Source organism: Sclerotinia sclerotiorum, genomic scaffold (genome assembly GCF_000146945.2).
Source record: "Sclerotinia sclerotiorum 1980 UF-70 scaffold_11 genomic scaffold, whole genome shotgun sequence".
Lineage (NCBI taxonomy): Eukaryota > Fungi > Ascomycota > Leotiomycetes > Helotiales > Sclerotiniaceae > Sclerotinia > Sclerotinia sclerotiorum.
This window is the reverse complement of record NW_001820825.1, coordinates 712,586-731,277: the sequence shown is the minus strand read 5'-3', so window position 1 is coordinate 731,277 and position 18,692 is coordinate 712,586. Positions and strand designations below refer to the sequence as shown.

General features: G+C 43.0%; 9 protein-coding genes across 9 annotated transcripts; 3 read left to right on the top strand and 6 right to left on the bottom strand.

Annotated features, from left to right (window-relative positions):
- Positions 1–409: 409 nt before the first annotated feature.
- On the bottom strand, positions 410–1,216 carry SS1G_08397 (hypothetical protein; the record flags this gene model as incomplete). Its single annotated transcript, XM_001590607.1, has 1 exon — positions 410–1,216. The coding sequence occupies one exon, from the start codon at positions 1,214–1,216 to the stop codon at positions 410–412; it is 807 nt and encodes a 268-aa protein (XP_001590657.1).
- Positions 1,217–2,300: 1,084 nt separating this feature from the next.
- On the bottom strand, positions 2,301–3,349 carry SS1G_08396 (predicted protein; the record flags this gene model as incomplete). Its single annotated transcript, XM_001590606.1, has 3 exons — positions 2,301–2,416; positions 2,505–2,580; positions 3,299–3,349. 3 exons carry the CDS (start codon positions 3,347–3,349, stop codon positions 2,301–2,303), a joined length of 243 nt encoding a protein of 80 aa, XP_001590656.1.
- A 591-nt stretch (positions 3,350–3,940) lies between these two features.
- On the top strand, positions 3,941–5,527 carry SS1G_08395 (predicted protein; the record flags this gene model as incomplete). The annotated part of the gene is made up of 3 exons (XM_001590605.1): positions 3,941–4,045; positions 4,291–4,992; positions 5,066–5,527. The coding sequence occupies 3 exons, from the start codon at positions 3,941–3,943 to the stop codon at positions 5,525–5,527; spliced, it is 1,269 nt and encodes a 422-aa protein (XP_001590655.1).
- A 352-nt stretch (positions 5,528–5,879) lies between these two features.
- SS1G_08394 (hypothetical protein) lies at positions 5,880–6,506 on the bottom strand (the record flags this gene model as incomplete). The annotated part of the gene is made up of 1 exon (XM_001590604.1): positions 5,880–6,506. One exon carries the CDS (start codon positions 6,504–6,506, stop codon positions 5,880–5,882), a length of 627 nt encoding a protein of 208 aa, XP_001590654.1.
- Positions 6,507–6,886: 380 nt separating this feature from the next.
- Positions 6,887–9,694, bottom strand: SS1G_08393 (hypothetical protein; the record flags this gene model as incomplete). Its single annotated transcript, XM_001590603.1, has 5 exons — positions 6,887–8,884; positions 8,930–8,997; positions 9,045–9,173; positions 9,228–9,372; positions 9,518–9,694. 5 exons carry the CDS (start codon positions 9,692–9,694, stop codon positions 6,887–6,889), a joined length of 2,517 nt encoding a protein of 838 aa, XP_001590653.1.
- An 803-nt stretch (positions 9,695–10,497) lies between these two features.
- On the bottom strand, positions 10,498–12,300 carry SS1G_08392 (predicted protein; the record flags this gene model as incomplete). Its single annotated transcript, XM_001590602.1, has 4 exons — positions 10,498–11,418; positions 11,584–11,778; positions 11,838–11,939; positions 12,112–12,300. The coding sequence occupies 4 exons, from the start codon at positions 12,298–12,300 to the stop codon at positions 10,498–10,500; spliced, it is 1,407 nt and encodes a 468-aa protein (XP_001590652.1).
- A 1,287-nt stretch (positions 12,301–13,587) lies between these two features.
- On the bottom strand, positions 13,588–14,953 carry SS1G_08391 (60S ribosome subunit biogenesis protein NOP53; the record flags this gene model as incomplete). The annotated part of the gene is made up of 2 exons (XM_001590601.1): positions 13,588–14,749; positions 14,802–14,953. The coding sequence occupies 2 exons, from the start codon at positions 14,951–14,953 to the stop codon at positions 13,588–13,590; spliced, it is 1,314 nt and encodes a 437-aa protein (XP_001590651.1).
- A 449-nt stretch (positions 14,954–15,402) lies between these two features.
- SS1G_08390 (hypothetical protein) lies at positions 15,403–16,116 on the top strand (the record flags this gene model as incomplete). Its single annotated transcript, XM_001590600.1, has 4 exons — positions 15,403–15,501; positions 15,555–15,684; positions 15,734–16,009; positions 16,061–16,116. The coding sequence occupies 4 exons, from the start codon at positions 15,403–15,405 to the stop codon at positions 16,114–16,116; spliced, it is 561 nt and encodes a 186-aa protein (XP_001590650.1).
- Positions 16,117–16,623: 507 nt separating this feature from the next.
- On the top strand, positions 16,624–18,002 carry SS1G_08389 (hypothetical protein; the record flags this gene model as incomplete). Its single annotated transcript, XM_001590599.1, has 3 exons — positions 16,624–16,665; positions 16,737–17,656; positions 17,846–18,002. The coding sequence occupies 3 exons, from the start codon at positions 16,624–16,626 to the stop codon at positions 18,000–18,002; spliced, it is 1,119 nt and encodes a 372-aa protein (XP_001590649.1).
- Positions 18,003–18,692: the final 690 nt, after the last annotated feature.

The window sequence follows — 18,692 nt, the reverse complement described above, 5'->3', positions numbered from 1 at the left end:
GTTAAGAGGTTGGGATTTCTACAAGAACCGGTGAAGACTACCCCTGCTTCCATGTTCCCAAAAAAAAAAGGCGGCGAACATCTTTTGTTGAATTTGATTTGTTCTAGACGTTGCGCTTGCTACATGAGGGTAGACGAGAAAACTAAATTACCCACTAAGTTGTCATAGTCTGTGGCTACAAGCGGGCAAATTCTTAGACCGCATAGCTAGCTCAAGGTCAAGCTTGTTCCAGAAAAACCGTGAAAAGTGGAACAATCGGTAAAATGCCAACCGAATATATCAAAATACCTCACAAAACATTTCAACTTCCTTGCAATGATTGTTCACGACGAGTCAGTACTAAAAATGCAAGAAACGTGGCCATGAAGTCTGGATTATGATAGGAAGATTAGTGGAAATGCAGAACGCCTTAAATCTTTCCAGTAAGTATCAGAATAACGAGCCTCCCCAATTCCTTATTCTCTACTTGCCAGTAATTTTGAGCATGCAGCAGTAGACTTTGCTGATCACGGTACGAAATTGTCTGAATCAGTTCTCTGATAATATCGATATCATGACCACACATTAATACGACTGCTCGTAGTAAAATCAATACTCCGGCGCCTCCTAGAACGTATGCGATCATTGGCGCCAGGCGAAGTGCTGTGTGGATAAACTCATAAAATAGAAATCCATCATAGACACCAAGTCTCCGATCTTCTAGCAATATGTCACTTATTGCTTGAAGCAGATGCAATATCTGTTGCGCGGCATGATTTTCCAATTGCCGGTCCCCAATCGACCCATAAAATAGCACATCATCTATGCGTGAACACAGAGGGTTTTCCATATCAGTAATTCGATTACCGAACGGATCTGGGCAATATTGCATTTGTTCTGAACTGTTTATGACCGCACAAATCCATCGCCCCGCCTCTGAAAGCTTATCAGGATCATCATAATGTTCGAATGTGTCCCCAAATATCTCCATAAAATCGATCCTTGAATTGCCTCTTTCACGAGCTTGATGGTGGATTCCAGGTAGATTGCGTGCAAGTTCGCTTGACCGCATTGGGACATCATAGCCCTTTGGAAAGCTAAGAACCACAGGCGGTGAAACTCTTTCGAGATGCTTGACAGGACTCTTATAATGTAAGGGCGGAATTGGTAGCGAATTCGGGGCGTAGCGCCGATTGTTTCGTAACCCCGCCGTAATTATACCATGGTACGGAGCCATTTTATAAACTCGGCGTTGGCTTAATTCTAGAAATGATATTCTCGAAAGATGAGAGTAAAAATGAAATGAATGACGTGGAATAATGGGGGTAATAAATGGTGTTTGGTTTCGGGGATCAAAAGGAACAATGCAGTTAAAATAACGAGCTGCGTAAATGACCTGGAAGCAGGTATTCAAAAGTTTTATATAACCAAACTTTGATCTCAAACGTCACACAAACTACCACAATTGCCTTCGGCACCAAATCACACACGTACAACCTCAAGACGTCCGAAACACAAAAATGTTAAAGCGGTTCGAAACTATTGGCTTATTTTATGATTTCCAGGTGTAGCACCGGAAAGATCTGCCTTATCGTGCTACGCAAACATTAGGAAGCGCACAGAAAATACATCGCCTGATTGCGCGGATAAGAAATGAGGCGGATTGATGATGGCCCCTACGTTAACGTCCTCGTGGATGAGTACTGGTGCACTCGACCAGCAATCAAAACACGATAGAATGTTTCGTATATGCAGAAGTAGGCTGATAATGATGCCAGCTTCAAGAAAATATGTAGATAGCTGCGCTTTGGATTGTAAAAAATTACTAGAGTGCATCGCCCACCGAGTCAGTTGGAGCAAACAAATATGGAGGTAGCATACCATTGTAGCTAAGGCCTCGCCAAGATTATTTGGAGTTGTCGGCAGATTGATGGGATGATATAGTTTGCTTGTAACTCAACTATCTCGGTATGCGCCATATGTATCATCAACTTTGATGTTTGCTCAACTTGAGGAATTTTAATTGAGAAGCCAAAAGAAATTCTGAGCTAGAATAGAATGAAATTATTGACTGACTAATAAGCTGCTGACATATACAGCTGACATATACATTTGACTTCATGTTTGTAGCTCAATATTACAAAAGTGGGCGCTCGGACCTGATAAATTTCTGTAATGCTGGTGTCCTTCCTTCCTTACCTGTAATCTTACTGCTGTTATATATATACTCATGCCTTTCTTTAATTGTTGGAAAACATATGAATACTCATCTACATCAGCTCATGTCAGCGTTGGATTTGAATCTAATCTGTTCTAAATTCTTACTCTAGTTTTTGTTGCCTGAGCAACTCGTTGTTTCCACCCATAGACCTTATCTTCGCGGGAACCATAGAGTGAAAGTTCACATAGTCCCCATCAATATGAAATGGAGTAAGTTCTAAGAAGATGTAGATTATTATCACTATGGCTTCCAATGTTTTGTTGAATTGATGTATCTCATCCTCGTTCGTTTCTTATGGATATACCTGATTTCAGCTGTTCTGGTGGCAGCTTGCCCTCAAATACTGCTTCTATCCCCTTCTTAATCTGATCTAAATCTATCTAGAGGTTTGGATATAATATATTTTTTATTATCAGCCAGAAGTCCTCCGATGAACCGCAAAGTCCTCCGCCCACAATCGGAGGACTGGGAATCATAGTGATTGTTCCCTATGTTTCGAGTATTTTCAAAAACACCAATTTGGTATCAAAAGCTGCATGTATGAATGCTGTTCCTAATCCCATGTTATGACGTCCTTCTGCGATGATCTGGGGTAGAAATTGCTTAATTCTAGTGTATGCTGTATATTGTATTTCGATTGTTATTGGGTATGGTTAACTTCTAGTGTAAGATTGCGAATGTTTATCATTTATCCTTAATTTTGCCTTATTATGGGATTAATCTGATCCTCCCTCTTTAAAAAAGAGAGGAAACGAAAGAAAAAAAGCAGAAAGAACATGAAAAGCTCTGAAAGAATTCTGAAAAATTCCTAAAGAGTTCTGTAGGGCCCTGAAGGGTTCTAGAAGACCTTGGAGAAGTTAAAGGTTTTGAAGGAGTGAAGATTCTTCAATAATCCTCTAAATTAATGATGTTGTGCTTTCGATAGGAAACCATGATACACGATAGAAAACTATGATCTACAATAGAAAACCACAATTTGCATTGGAGTTCTATAATTTTGTCCTAGACTGGCCCAGAAAGATACCTCGCATGTAACAGAACATGTGGTCGGAAAGAAACTGAATTCAAGATATGTGTGCTAGGAGAGGCCTTAATTACCGGTGTTTCTTTATTCGGTATGATTCTGATCCAATCTGCAGATCTGTGCATATTGAGGTCACCAGGATAAGCCAATTCTCAGCATAAAAATCAATAATTGAAGAAACAATTGTAGGAAGTATTCCATCATTCCATTCATGTTCTATCGAATTTCAGCATTTTCAAAATCTTCTCCGGCTGGCAACACACTTGCGTAGCCCACCTTGCTCGCATCTGAGCCCTTGCTTTCCTGAATAGCATCAATCACTAGTAGAGTCTTGAGCGTTGATAGCACATTAAGAAGTGAGACAGGCAGCAAAAGGAGATACTCGAGATTCATGATCAATTATTTGGTCTTAACACTTCTTTCTCACTCCAATAAATGATTCCATTTACTTCGAGTAGTTCTCCACAACACTTGATTATTCTTCCAGCATCAAGAGCTGGGGAACTGTCTGGGCATCTCCTTTCTTTATTGAGTTTCGAATTCGAATCGTTATTTCTGCACCATAGGGTTTCTGAATCTCTATTTAATCACAATCTATCAAAACCTTTGCTGCACTCTGAACTACTGAAGTACACAACTTTTGAACAAAAGTTGAGAACTTAGTCTTAATTTACGCAACCTTCTCCCTAAGAACGTCAAAGCTCACTTCCCTCAACATGTCTTCTAGTTCGGGCACTACCTCTCCAAGTTTGCCCAATTCCAGAGCTGAGAGTAGTTCATCGCGTGTCACTTCACAAGAGGATACGGCAAATCTATCAGATGTAAGTACCCTATCTTTTACCGTCAATTCCCACAACAGGCATTCCCTCTCGCCCGTCTTATGGCCAGCGTGTTTAGTTATCAGGACTAATCAGCACTACTTCATGGTGTAATTTCGATTCTGAGGATGAATATTGTCTCCTCGATGAAGCTGCACAGTCATCGGATCCATGCCTTTCCTTCTTCCATTCTCCATTATTCAAATCTTGACAGAATCGTAGATCCCGACTAACTTATTTTACCCTAGGTTTCGTCATCCGGAAGTTCATCGCCAGTCAAGCCTTTAGCGACTAAAAGCGCCATAGGCAAGAAACAGAAGGTGTCAGAAAAGACAGCGAAGGTCACGGTTACTGATCAAGATGACAATACTCTTGATGAAGATACGGGCCATGAACACAAGCTCAACTCTCGAAAGGTTACCGATATTCACAAGAAACCTGTTTCCAAGACAGGGAGAATTTCCGAAGTCGATAGCGACAGCGACAACAATGAACCTGAGAAAAAGCCTACCAAGAAACCCGTTGCCGCCTCCAAGTCGAAATCCAAGTCGCCTAAAACCAAAAAGCCAATTGCCAAAGCTAAGAAGAATGCTGAGATACGCGATAATGTAGCTCTAACTGTCTCTAATACCAAGGATTCAGAGTCAATCGGGAAGCCTGCCCCAGCTCCCAAGCCTAGAAAGAGACCTGCTGCTATTCCCGCAAACGATGGAGCCCGCAAGAAAGCCAGATTACCTCCAAACGCCTACACCCCTGATTCCTATGAAAGTTTGAACAAGGAGGATAAACTTTTGTTCGACCTCAAAACCCGAAGTCCAGACGCGACATGGAGGGACCTTGTTGAAGAATTCAATTTGAAATTACAAGGCAACCCTAGAGTCAACCTCGATGCCCTTAGAATGCGATGGCCGAGAGTCAAAGCTGCAGCGACTGAAATCGCACATGGGGATGTAAGTTTGGCATTCCACTCTTGAAATTTCAACTTTAGCCTGATGGTTAATAATTACTAATTATCGAAACCAGATCCAAAAGATGTGTGTCTATAAGCAAGACATGGAAGTTCAACTAGAGACAACACGAGAGGAGCTTTTGGCCAAATTCGAGAGAGACAAAGAGGCCATACTGCGAAAATTCAAGGCAGACATGTGGACAGAAATTGCCAAATACGTGGCTCAAGACGGTGGTAATCAATATGAGCCAGCTACTCTCCAGAGAAAGTATGGTGTCTATCAGCGTCAGGGCCGCATTGATAAAAATGATAATTATATAGATTGGACGGAAAAAGATGAAAATGAGAGAACGGCCAAGGAGCGTAGCAAGACCTTGATGGAGAAAAATGATGCAGAGGCTTCGGAGGGCGACGATGAAGAATCGGATGTTGAGAAACAGAATGTTGAGGAAAAGGTAGAAGATGATGACGATGATGAAGAAGACAATGTTGATGCTAAGGGAGAAAATGAGTACATTTCTCACGGAGAGGACTAGGCAAGAGAGGATGTTTCGTCCAGCAGCATGGAAAATGATGGTAAGATAGGGATGCAGGAGAATGATGTGCTCGACTACGGATAGCATCAGCGGTATTTCAGACTTCATGAACGAGCCGTAATAACTAACCGAAATTACTTTAGTTCCTAGAAATATGATATCCTGAGCATCGCCATATTTACAAAACCACGTGATCTTATCAAATGTTTAAGTAATCGCGATTGGGAAGTCATCTAAGCATAGCATATCCTCTCGTCCTAATAAAGTAGCGTATTCTTAACCACACATCCTTTGGTAATAGGATGCTCCGCGCCAACCACCCCCAACCACCCCCAATAACAAATACCCACACCTAATCTGATCCGTCCATCCCCCAACAATCCACCTCCCACTGCAACCCCCGAACCAGCGCCATCAAATCCCCAAAACGCTCCACCCCAAACCTCTCACACAAAACCGCCACATACGCCTCCTTCCAAAAACCCCCTTCCACACAAACAAGCACCTTAATTCCCTTCTTCTCCCCCCTCTTCATCGCCACCCCAAGCTCCACCAACGCCGTGCCTCCCGCTCCTATCTTCCCAGCTTGAACATCCTCCCCTATGAGCCCCACCACCACAATATCCGCCAACTCCAACGCCTGAAGTTCGAAATCCACCTGTGTGACGAATTTTTCATCTGAGGTCGCTTCGCGCCACGTGGAGTCCCAGGCGGGGTTGAAGGGATCGATTATTGTGATGGGGTTTGAATGGTTAGTATTGTTGCTAGTAGATGTAGAAGTGGTGGACAATGGGGTGAACAGAGCATCGGCTAGAGTTTGTTGCCAGCGCGTTTCATCTTTGTTGTAATTTGTGGTGCCGGAGAGGAAGATTATGGGGCGGGGCAATTTGTCGGGGTTGAGGATTTGGCCACTTTTTATTAGGTTTGAAGAGGGTGTTAGTAGGATATTTTGATTTGCGGAACTGGTGGACGAAGACATTGTGTATGAGATGAGTTTGCCTGCTGAATGCACGAAGAAGTCGCTCGGTATTAGTGGGATGATAACGTGATAACTTTTGATTCTAACATTCGATGCTGGAATTGAGTTTTCGCCTAAATGTAGGGAGAAGGTATCCAATGAACTACCAAGCGGCGACTTCTCTGTAATGAGGAATAGGGTGAACAAATAAATCTTTTCGAGATGAAGGCTGTAAATTGATCAGCCGCAGTGCATCACGATTGCACTAGTCAGTGGCCAATCATTGATTCCCAAATTCCATGGGTCTGAGATTGCCACATCACCAAATTCGTGGAACATCCATTTCCCTATGATAACTAGGGGTATATATTCATTTACAAATCTTTCTGTCCCCCGTTTATCTATCGATCCTCTAGCTCAACTCCGTCATTAAATCTATCTTCCGTTCCATCCACTATATGTCCAATTCCATGATCTTGAGGAAATCTTGGGCTTTCTCTCCTTCCTATCGTCTCTCCACTAGCAAGTCTAATTCTTCCACCACTGGCGCTATGTACTTTATTCCCAACCCAAGATCCCACACTTCTCATCAGGTACCAAAGCCTTTCTTCATTGTTCGACAAAGCTCGATCTCTTTCTTCTCTGAATCCTTCATTGGCTTCCACTTTGAATTGGTATTTTAAGACATCTTTGACTGTTACCAGGCCTTCGAGTTTCCCATGGTATTCGATTAAAATTACCCTAGGCCCAATCTTCTGGAATAATTCCATAACAGTTTCTAATGGTAATCGAGGATGGACAGTAACAGGGGTGGAATCTATAAATCGACTAAAGTCCACAGATGATGATGCCATACCTTCAAATTTTGTGGGACCTGCCGGCGTAGTAGGCGTGATGGGATCATGAGTTGAAATATTATTCGAGGGCGAGAAATAGCATTTTGCTGAAGGGGAGATGGTTCTATCTCTTTTAACGCGATCAATTGCATAGCGTAATTCAGTGCGGCCAATATATCCAACTAGAACCTTAGACACCCTATCCTCTACAATCGGAAATCCTTGATATCGGTCTTCGAGAAGCAATTTTTCTAAATGCCTCATTGTATAACCTGTTGTTGGTAAAACAACCACATCAGCCGTCATGACTTTAGATACCGGTACGCCAAAAGTATGCTCCTCCTTATTGTCCAGAAAAGGAAATCCGTTGAACCAAATCATTCGATCCGCTATACCACCCTTTCCAAAGAATTCCGAAACAGCTTTCGTTACGCCGACAACTATCATAGTTGGGAGAATGTAGGTCGTGGCACCCGTGAGCTCGAACATAATAACGACGACGGATACAGTGATATGCATGATACCACTCAAGGCTGCTGCTGCACCAAGAAATGCATATGTTCCTGGCGTGATACAAGGTATGTCTGGTTGACAGGAGGCAAAAAATACAGATGTAGGATAAGCTTCGTGAGTAGCTTGGACGAGAATACCAATAGTACGACCAAAGGATGCACCGATAGCCATAGATGGGACGAATATTCCAGCTGGAACTTTACACCCATATGAGACGATTACGAGAAACATTCGAATGATTGTTGCCAAAGTCAAAGAAAAGACCATCTTCCATCGATTCTCCTTATCACAAAGACCATTGTAATCTTCCGCTCCTTCACATTCCAAGAACAAAATCTCCATACTTTCGGTCATATCGATTCGTAGAAACATATTTGGATAGCAAATTAGAGCGGTTCCGGCCGCCAGTAAGGTCGCCTCGAGTATTGCATATTCGGCGAGATATTTCTTTCGAAATGCCTGCGCTCTCAAATTCCACTTAATCATAAATGCACCATAGAGCCCACCAAATATCCCTAGTACGATATAGAAAACTACCTCGAAGAAATGCCATTCGCGATCATAGTGAACTTGAAACATGACAAGTTGACCGGTTCTGAATGGATTCATTGCTGCAAGAACAGCCGTTGCAACCAATGCGCAAAAATAACTTCGCCACATGGTCTTCAAGGGAAAGTATGAGGACATTTCCTCGAGGGAAAACAAAACACCTCCAATAGGACTACCGAATGCTACCGCAACACCAGCTGCCGCACAAGCGCTTAGGATTTCGCGAGTTTTAGAGGCATTCCGTTTATACTTTTCGAAAAGCCTAGAAATGACATTGCCGGTACATACTGCATAGTGAACACTTGGTCCTTCTTTTCCTACTGATAAACCAGATCCAATAGCTAAGGGAAGGGCAACTGATTTGATGATTAAAGTCCAGAATCCAAGAAATCCTTTCATAACAAATCCGGCAATGATACATTTTATTTCAGAAATTCCGGATCCAGCTGCATAAGGGGCAAAAGATCTTACTAGACTCGCTGAAGTCAATGCGAACATCGTCTAAAAATGTCAGTGTAAACATGCCACACGCGGGGTAACACATACAGCGAATAAACTGTATATTACATAGTTAACTGGTGCGAAAGAGCTCCATCTATGCCAGTCATCGCATCCTATTTTCAATTAGCATCATACCTCTCATTAGTGCTCTGATACATACCAGTATCTTCTCCCCAGCAACAAAAGCTCTCATTGAGGTAAAATCCAGTCTTGCAATATCCGAGCTTAATATCCGAAAGCCATTCCGTAATTATATTCAAAAACGCCGCATTAACACCAATTGCAGCCCCTAACCATCTCACATCAGCATGTCTCCCATCATTGCATATATGTCATCCCGTACCTATGAGAGTAACCACAATCCAAGCTTGCGCCGCATCATAAGATTCCCATAACTTATACCTCCATCCAGCACGTCCACCACTCTCGAAAAACCCAGCTGTTTGCTCCTTCCGAATCTTTCTTCGTATTTGTTCTTTCGCTGCATCCTGAACCCAATCTTTGAGAGGTGTCAACTTGGTTGTCGCAAATCAGATAAAGGAGGGTTAATACCTATAGTTGTAAAATCCTGCCAAATATCATTAGCGCAAATATTCCAGCTGCCAAATAACAAAGCCAAGGGTAGTAATATACCTCATAACGTTTGATCTCTTCAATTTCCTCATCTATCTGACGTTCTGCGACATTAGGCACATTGGTAGCCTCGCCTTGTTCAGCACTTGATACGGCAAAGGATAGACGATGAGAAAAAGAGGGACGTTGATGAAGGCGCGCTGATGGCACAGAAAAGGAAGATGATCGTGAGTTCATGGCCCCATTTGTACTGAAAGCATTATGCGATTGTCGTTATAACATAATCGCTCAGTGTTCAAGATAGCTTGGATGGGAGGCGGACTATGCGGCCGCTAGTGTCGGATGGTACAATTCTAGATTTCTCGTTGCTTTGTAATTGCGTAAGCAGCCCCATATACTTTCATGAATACAGCTCCTGTTGCTCTGTTTTCCCAACACACTGGGAATCCTTGCAGTCTAGAGTTCGTTCAAATGTCCAAATGTTCACATTCACAATCTATCGAAACGTGAAATTTAAAATCTTGTTTTTAATTCTAAAACTATCGGGCAGTTTTTGATTCATCTCGTTCAAGTAAACGCCTCTCCTAGCAGACACCTAAATGTTGCCCTATTTGACGATTTTGCGTACCGATTCTGGTTTCTTTTTCAACTCTTGACCGAATGCCAACTTGATTACAGGCCGCTCCTTTCAATATCGCCAATTGTGATCTCTACAGGCATCGAAAGTTGCTTCGTCTGAAAGTGTCAAGTGTGTCAAACATGCTGGGAAATGCTTGTGATCGATGCCACGATACTTCGTGATGCATTTGTCTTCCGGGATACCACCTTTCTCGAGAATACTTAGCCGTCTGGCATGGCATCTAAATCGAGGTCTTGCGTTGCTTCGACTTTCTCCAATGACGTGTGATGGACGTCTACATGCCTTATTCCCACAAAGCTTACTCTTCCTGAATTTGCCATTTCCCGTCACCTTCCTCGTTTCCAAAGATAACAAGCTTGCTCTTGATGGTGGATGATTTGAAATTAGCAAGACAATAACCTCATCCAGGTTTATCATCCAGGTTTAGCATCCATGTATGAGTCACTAAGCAATGAGAACAAGCATCTTTCAAGTCGATAGTTGCAGATGCTACGGCCCCCTCCAGAATGCAATTTGTCGAGTATGGATATGCCTGACTTTCGAGTGCCAGGAGGCCTTTGCGGATTGTGGCAAGACTTTCAGCCCGTTGAAAAACCCTTAAAAAACAATCAAGTTTATGGGTATTAGAGGAACTTCCGGCACCCTCGCCAAGTATGATGCGGGACTCGGATCTTTGAAAGAACTTTTCTGCCCAAGCGATCCTCTTGTCTGCCCATTTCCCTTCATTCACGAGTTGGAGTGGAACCTCTGGGGTTTGAAAAGCTCCGGAACTATCATCTGTAGGATCTTTTCTAGCACTATCATTCGTAGCACTATCATCCGCAGTGCTAATATTCCCAGCACTAACACCCGCAGCAATATCATCTGCAGTACTAACAATCGCAACACTATCATCTGCAGTACTAACATTCGCAGCAGTATCATCCACAGCACTATCCTCCACGACACTATCCTTTCCAGAACTATTCCCTGTCTTAACGCGGGATGGACTGCGTACATCGACATCGTCAGCTTCATCATCAGAGATTTCAATTACCTCTAGCTTGCGCTTGGTACTGCTGCCACAGATATTCATTCCTGCGGAAGTTTTTGTTTGTGTGGAAGTAACTTGTTGACCTGTCGGTTCTTTCTTGATAGTTGTTGCGACTGTTTTGCTCTGAATTTGATTTGAAACTGTTACCTTCGCAATGATGGGTTCCGCTTGTATTGTTGTTACAACTGTTCCACTTTGGGGTTGGCCCGAATTTGAGGCATCCTGAGTATGGTCATCGGAATTATCAATGGCCTCGCTCACCTGATGCATCTGAGGCATTGTCGTTTCCTTTGCCAGTAAACATGCGGCACTGTTAGTGACATGCCCGCGCGACCATGGAAGTGGTACTTTCTCAGATCGTTGATGATGCTGAGGATCCGATGGCCGACTTCAAGCTGGGGCATTTCTGAATACCCAATTATTATGCCACCTGCTTGAAAAAACAGCTCTGACTTGTTTGGCCGCATCTTCATTGATGGCTTGTTTCTGTAATGCTGTTCCAACGACATTGCTTTGGCTTTCGCCCCAACTCGTTACTTTCTTCAAGGAAGATTTCTGCTCTGCCGTTTCAGCATTGCTTGCCTCAGCACTCTTCTTCGTTGTTTTAGATCCCGGCATTACAGGATGAGCTGGGGCACCAGAACGGAACTTCACAGGAACAGATGTTAGCTACAGATTCAAACTGCAACAAAAGATCTTAAGCTTACTCTGGCGAGAGCTCTCAAAGCTTTGATCCGGTCCTTTTCTAAAATCCAGAGAGCGAACTCAAGAAGCTCCCCTGCACTTCCCTTATCTGGTCGACTTTCGAACTGAGTTGACTGTTAGTATTGTCCACGTCACATCTGCTTCGTAACACCTAATGTGCCTCAAATCACCTAGAGAACGCCCCAAACAATCAACATATCTTGATCGATCTCAAACTCCCACCTTATCTAGAAATGAAAATCATATGACCATTCCACATTCTGCAAGTTAGCTCACCTTCAGCAATACATCAGCAGCTTCCCAAATGCATCCATTCGTATGAAAAACCGCAAATCGAATCAATTCATGATCAAATCCTAAGTGCGCAACGTCCTCAATGGTCAATACTTGAGCTTGTTGGACTGGGTTTTCTGGCATAGTGCCCTTTTCTGCAGGCTCAATTGCATTTTCAGTGGGTTGGGTCATAGTTTTTTGCAGTATTTGAAAAGGAAAAGATGGATTGAAAGAGTAAAAAAGTATCTTTATGAGGAAGCTGGGTGGATTCTGGGGGAAGTTTTATTGGGGCCTTATTCTATCTTTTCGGTAGAGTCTGATGTGTGCCCAAGTTTCTTTAGTTGAATGAGTCCAAGATGGAGGGAAGAAGGTTGAGGAGAGAAAGTTGAGGGGAGAAAGTTGAGAGAAGGTTGAGGGAAGAAGGTTGAGGAAAGAAGATGATAGGATGATGGGAGAAAGGTACGGAAGAAGGCGAACTTAATATATTGGGATAGACGAAAAAGAAGCGAATATCCCAGGCACAATCGTGCTCATAATGTCTCACCACCAACCCTTCAATAGATGTACCAATATGAAGTAGAATAATTTGGAAGGTCATGTATAGAATTGATTGCTCTGCAGCTAGCTAAAATAAATAAACGAACTTTGTGTAGCGCACTTGATAGTCAATCCTCAATGCCATCTGACATACAGGCGTGCTGCAATATATCGAGCAGATGATTTTCGTGTTGAAATATCGAATGCTATTGTAGAATCACATCACCGAACGTGGCAGCCCCATGTAGAATTAGATGTATAGTCCGGCTCACCACGGGAACAGTATTTGTTAATAATAGGTCGATTCCTCAGTAGGGGTAAAATAGAGGTTAGATGGCATGGTAGATTATGAAGAAATCGCAAATACCCACGTTAGCAACAAGAACATCTAGACCCCAAACAAGTCACTTTTAAGCCGCAGTATGATAGTTGCGGCATTGTCCTCTACCTGCTTCAGATATGGATGCAAAAATTCTACCTACGGGCCACCGCCGGGTTGGATATGGCGTCAAATAGATGACTAGTTGAATAGCACTGCGACATCAACAGCGTTCGTTAATTGCTTGATTGAGACGCAAGTTGTTCAGAGCTTCAATGGTTAAGCCATTTGGTTCAGGCATGACAACGTTTCAGAGGATATATCAACAATCTTGCCTTTAAACATAGCCTGAGGGACTATTGAACGAGAGTTTCGACAGGCACCCTTCATTCCTGTAAGAATGGAAAATGCACGATATAGATGACATGGTATCTATCCATGATTGATTTATTCCAGCTAGTTACTTGGAAGCCCTCGGAGGAAGTTATTGTGTATGAAAAGGATATTTCCGGCGCGCAAGAAGTTTATTTCGACGAGATCTGGTGTAGTACCGAGAAATCAAACGCAGGTGAAGTTTTCTATTGGATATTAAATAATAACTCATCACGCACATCTCGTCTTCCTCAGTGTAACATGAAATCCTTGTGGGTCCACTTTTCCGTGGCCTTTCTCTTTGCTTTCTTGGCGAAACTGATGGGACGTCTACTCTCGACTTTCCCACGGACCATCATATTTCTGTACCTATCCTTCAGCAAGTTCCCCTCCGGTTTCAATAACCTTAACGATTCTTGCAATTCGTCTGGTAGAACAAGCTCAAGATCTCTCTCCGGTAGGGAAATCTTTCCTAGCTTCCTCCTTCGGAGTTCCATATCATCCCCTTCACTGCTATCGTCCTCCACAACCATCAAAGAGCGAGCCTTTTCTTTTTCCTCGAGTGCTTTGGCCAATTTCTTCACTTGTGCAGCCTGTTCTTCTTTCTTTTTGTTATGAGCAGCCATTTTTGCTTTCCTTTCTTCTTCTTTTCTCCTCTTTATCTTATTTCGTTGGACTTGAGTTTTTCTCTCCGGCCTCTTAGCATTTAAGCGAACATCCTCTGCACCACTCTCAAAACCTTCCCATGCAGAATCTTCCTCCCATTCTGACATATCTGCTCGAGCTTCAGCAGCTTCCGCCTCCGCCGCAGACTTGTTTGCTGCTTCTCGCTTTATCTGTTCTAACTCGATAGCAGCCAACCGTTTCTTCTCCGCTGCAACAGCCTTCTCCCCCTCAGCCGTTAATCTTTCTTCATAATCTGTGAATACTGGATTATAACTGTAACCTCCCTCCGGTTTCTTAACTGCAGGAATATCTTTTCCAGTAGCTGCCAACGAAACTGGCTTTTGCCTCCACGAACTGGGGATTGTTGTCTTTTTGGCCTTCTCAAGAAACGAGAATCTTGGATCTTGTGTTGCTTCCTCTATGTCCTTTTGCTCATCCCAAGGATCAAATGAGGCTTCTGTGGCTTCAACCGTCTTCTCGTGGTGCCCATCAGCAATCTTGCGTAGTCTTGTAAGTTCTTTGTGCGAAATGTAACCGGTTCTTTGGCGCTTCGATTCGATAATTCCATCCGTGGTACCCTGCCCTGGGCGCTTTTTCATTGACACAGCTGGGACAGCAGAGCGTTGAGCAATGATTTCATCTGCTTTGAGTGGTTTGGAGGCTTTCAAGTATTTCTTTGGAATTGCGGCATCTCCAGCAGTATCCAATGTAAAGAGATCAGCAGAATCTTTCTCGGCGATAACTCCACTACGATTGAGTTAGTGATGTTCAAATAGTAGATGTATAAATACTCTCTTACCCTGCGATCAATTCATCTCTAACTTCTCCCAAACCTTCTTGAACTTCTGTGACATCGACATTCTTTCTCCAAGCCTTCTTCCCTTTCCTTGAGGTTTGTTTGTGTTGTTGAGGAGCATCTTTAGAGCCTGCGAGTGGCTTAAGGACCGGCATTTTTTTTATGTGTATTGGTAAACTTTGGGAGTTCTGATGACTGCGAGAAAAATAATTTTGAGATTACGATAATTTTTCAGATAGCTACGGTAACCTGTTCATGTCAAAAGGCCTCGGCCGCCTCCAACAATCAATATACGGTCAAGGCTAATAAATTCAAGCAAGCTTCAAGAAATCCTCCTTTGTCCTATCGAAATAATTTTACGACTTTCACAAATTCCTTACAGATATCTTGGTCAAATAATAAACTTTTTATTGTCTTCGCATTCAGAAATTTCGAAATGGCGCAAGCAGCTGGAACTTACAACAATCCCTTGAAGAAGTTCAAGTATGTTGTCTTTTTGTATCGTTTGTCACCGCATCACTAATTATGCTCGCAGGCTGGTCTTCCTTGGGGAGCAAAGTGGTATGGACCTTGTGCAGCATGCTATCTGGTTGTGAAGTTAACAATGGATTCAGTTGGCAAGACTTCTTTGATTACACGTTTTATGTACGACTCTTTCGACAACATGTACCAAGCAACTATCGGTATAGATTTCCTGTCCAAAGTGAGCAATCCCCGAGCACCAAATGGATGCCAACAAGTCTAATTCTACTTTAGACTATGTACCTTGAGGATCGAACTGTCCGGTTACAACTGTGGGACACAGCGGGACAAGAGAGATTCCGAAGTTTGATCCCTTCATACATTCGGGATTCGAGTGTAGCAGTGGTGGTTTATGACATTTCGAGTACGATATCACGCTTAGCTCTTATGCCTCACCATCTAACATTTTTCAGATCGAAAGTCATTCCAAAACACAAGAAAATGGGTGGACGACGTCAGGGGAGAACGAGGAAACGACGTTATCATTGTATTGGTCGGTAATAAGACAGATTTGAACGACAAAAGAGAAGTCACAACTAGTGAGGGAGAAGAGGAGGCAAAAAAGAACAACTTAATGTTCATTGAGACGAGTGCAAAACTCGGCCACAATGTAAAGACCTTGTTTAGGAGGATAGCTCAGGCTTTACCTGGGATGGAAGGCGCGGATAATGCTGCAACGCCTAACCAAAGTGAGTTTGAATGTGGTCGACAGCACTGAAGCAATGGCTAACTCTTTATAGTGATTGATGTTAACGTCAACCCAACTCCAGTCAATCAAGAAGGATGTGCATGTTGAACAAGGACAGGAAATGATGGAAGTAATCAGATTCTTTTCGATGCTTGTCTTAATTGGGGGTTTGAAGGGATTAGGAGCATAGTGTTTTACTGCGCACTTATATGATAATGATAGGGTACCATCTTCGGCGTACTTAATGAGCTCTTGAAGTAATTGTAGACTAGGGTTAAAAGCTAGGTGATCAGATTTTGGAATAAATAATACAATTTACCTTATTGATTTTCTCATTCTGAGTGCTCGGGGATGTGTTAGATCTCTCCTTGAAAGATTTCAATGCCGTCCCAAACAATCCCGCATAATTTCGATGAGCGCAAACCCCTTTAAAGGCTGATCCAAATATAGGTGATTGCTTACATAAACAATCCCAATCCGAAGATCCGAGAAAACATCTCTTCCAGGTTATCAACCAAGAACGAACCTGTATCTCTTTCTTATTCTGGCGTCCTCTTAAATTTTTTACTTCTCGTCGCCATACATCAACAAATCCGTTCTCCATCCATTTTCATAATGCTTTCCATCCCGCGATGGGTGCGGCTTCCCCGTCCCAGGGTATGTATTCTCAATTTATCGCAATCCCTTTTCCGCTCATAGAAAATCAAGCAATATTAATTAATGAACAGACTTTCCTGTATGTCATGACGTTACGTACTGGCACAGAGATGATTTCGTTGTCTATGATATTCAATAAAGTTACTGGTTTCTACGGCCTTCTTGCAGTCCTTGCCGGCTTGAAGTTATCACCCTTACAACTTTCTATGTACATCTATTCCGTTGCTGCTCTCGCCCTTATTGCGTTCCTCATGCCTCATATCCGCAAACAAACACCCTTTCAATGTTTAGCCCTCGCATGGTTTTACTTATTCGATACGATTATCAACACAGCCTTTACCACCGCGTTCGCAGTGACATGGCTCTTAGCCATAAGCGCAGATCAATCTAACAAAGGAATACCAAGCGCCGCTCCAGGAAGTAGCACAATCGACGAGACTGCAGGCTTTACCAGCCCAAAATTTAACGTCAGTGCGGTGAACGTTATTGCCTCGCCAGCATCGGGTGCTGGACAAGATGCGGTTGCATACGGAACTGCCGCTGGGGCAACCCTTGAGCAAAGTGTTGGAATCGAGGAAAGCGTTCCTAGTATCATCGTCGTCGGAATTTTGACATTGATCCGAATCTACTTTATTTTGGTAATTATGGCATACGCACGACAAGTCTTAAGACAGAACATGTACTCTGCCTCTTCAACGAAATTACATCTTAACACCGATGGTAGCACAGACGCACGTGCCGAAAACCCTTTTGCGATAGGCTCACCCCAAGGACAAGGTTGGAAAGGCAAACTTGGTAGACTTATGGTGAAAGTCGGAGAAGGATATTGGCTTGGTGGTCAAGTTGACGAAGCTTGGGTTAAAGGTTTGGATGGACGATTCAAGACCCAAAGAACATTCAATGGACCTCCAGGTACTATTGAAAGAGAACGAAGGGCGAGAAGTGGAACAGGACCACCGGTTCCTGCTAAGGGGCTCGGCATTGGAAAATTGTAAGATCATAGAATATAATGATGGCAGCTTGGGAAGCGAGGAATAGACATTGTACATGGAATTTCTATAGTGCTAATGGGATGATGTGAGATGGGCAGGAAAGTAATGGTATAACGTGGAGGGGGCCAAGTGCGGAAAAGCTGGATGATTGATACTCAACAGGCTAAGGCTGGAACCGGTTTTCATAGCACGTATGGCGTTCTTTGGGTATTTATGATAGGGGGATCGTTGCAAGTAGTCGAACTTCTTTTGGTGGATTCTCGAATTGCTCATGGCCATGGAATAGGAAATCATTGGCGATGGCAAGTATTATATAATGATTTAGGAATTAATGCCAACTGGTAGATTACATACTTTCGCAAATGTATTGAATGTCTTGTGTTTGATATCTCGTGTTCGGGTTTCGAGTCCAGATTCTCCGCCAGCAAACTTGGCACCATGGTCCATTAGGTTAAATGCTTTCAAAGCCCGATCAACTTCTTCTTCACTAGACCAGGCACAAGGCGGGCTTTACTCGGAAACTACTCCAGCACACCATACCAAATAAGCATATCGGGATGCTTTCTTCCCTTGTTAATATTGATATTTTCACTTCAAATATTCTGATCAGCATCGATGGCGTGCTCGGTTGTGGCTGGTGCTTTTCCTTCAAAGGCGTTTTAGATTACAAACGATACTTTTGTTGATATATCATTGGCTGATCACATGTCCCTTTCTCCATGAACTTCAATCCCATAGCCTGTCACACTCTCGCTATCCCCTCTGTTTACTATTTACACTTACTAACTATACCATAATTGACAATAAATCCACTGATTGTCGTTGGTCAAATGCACTCGAGAGCCTCGATAGCGTTTGATATCTAACAATATACCACTGTACCCTTGTTCATTCGCCGATTCTCGCATCATCTGAGTGACCCTAGGAGGAGTACTTGATTAGGAGAAGAAAAAATATTTGATCATGGCGTTCCTCTTTCGTCGTCTTGAAAACGATTCCAATACTTCCTCTCATTCTCATCGAAAGGGTACCTTT